Genomic DNA, 1,116 nt, shown 5'->3' with positions numbered 1-1,116 from the left:
AGTGCTGCCAGCAGCGTCCCCAGCAAGGCGCCCAGCATCCCGGGCAGCCCGTGGACGTTGTGAACCCCACACGTGTCCTGGATTTTAAGCCTGGAATGCAGGATGGGCTGTGGAGAGCACAGGGAAGAGCCGGGACTCAGCTGGGGGCTGCTGGGTCCCTGCCCTGGGACCGGTGTCCTCGGCTGTCCCAAGGCCACTCACCGTGAGGAACCTGAAGCCAAGTGGAGGGATCAGACCAGCCAGGAACCCCGCGATGAGTGCTCCGAAGGGGGTGACCAGCATCTCCCCAGCCATACCCATCACGGCCACGCCAGCCAAGGCGGCATCCTGGATCTGAGCCTGATGGGGCAGGACATAGACATTGGCTCTGTAGAGGACATCAGTGTGGGGCTGGGGCGATTTGGGGCTTCCTTGGGCTTCCAACTGCGTCTTAACAAACTGAAGAAAGCCTAAGGGGCATCCCCTTGTGTCCTGGGTGTATTCATGCTCATCGTCCTTGTAGGACAGGACATGAGACTTGGGTTTGTGCCAGGAGAGGACCTACCATCCGCGGGGTGCTCTCCTCACAGAGGATAGGTGAGAGGATGAAGGTGGCCATGGTGCTCGCTGCCAGCGAGAAGTAGGTGTTGAGCACTGCCCAGGGCTCAGCACTGCCCTGGGCAGTGGTGGCGGAGGTGAAGCTGGGCCAGAAGATCCACAGGCAGATGGTTCCTGTGGGGAAGGGGAACAAGCAGGTTTGAATATTGGGGTTGATCCCTCATGAGAAACTTCTTGCTGGTGCCAAGAGATGCAAGTGGCCACAGCTGGACAGGTTCAGGCTGGACATGGGGAATAGCTTGTTCCTGGAGAGGGTGGTGCAGCCCCAGGACAGGTCCCCAGGGAGGTGGAGAACCTCTGTCCTTGATGGTTTGCAGGACCCTGTTGGTCAAAGCCACACTGTCCTGATGGTCCTTCCACCACCACATCTATGCCTCTGGTGCTGTAGGATTCAAGCTCCATACCGACCGCAGCAAAGACATCTGGCTGGTGCCCTGTGTCCTGCTGCTCTTCCCTCTGGTCCATATGGAGCTGGGGCAGGATCCGGGATACCATCAAGCCAAAACAAGCACCGAAGGT

At 59.2% G+C, this 1,116-nt stretch overlaps 1 protein-coding gene across 1 annotated transcript in view; it reads right to left on the bottom strand.

Moving 5' to 3' along the window:
* Positions 1-8: 8 nt before the first annotated feature.
* Positions 9-1,116, bottom strand: part of LOC104406325 (ammonium transporter Rh type B-like) — a gene marked incomplete at both ends in the record, with an annotated part of 1,778 nt that continues 670 nt past the window's right edge. The window contains 4 exon segments of the mRNA XM_010015270.1: positions 9-107; positions 202-339; positions 545-711; positions 1,002-1,116. The exon segment at positions 1,002-1,116 is cut by the window's right edge and continues 30 nt beyond it. Coding sequence (XP_010013572.1) covers positions 9-107; positions 202-339; positions 545-711; positions 1,002-1,116 — 519 coding nt within the window.

The sequence above is a fragment of the Nestor notabilis genome, unplaced genomic scaffold, assembly GCF_000696875.1.
Source record: "Nestor notabilis isolate BGI_N333 unplaced genomic scaffold, ASM69687v1 scaffold24445, whole genome shotgun sequence".
Classification (NCBI taxonomy): Eukaryota; Metazoa; Chordata; class Aves; order Psittaciformes; family Psittacidae; genus Nestor; species Nestor notabilis.
Note: the sequence above shows the minus strand (reverse complement) of the source record. Positions and strands in the feature narration are given on the sequence as shown.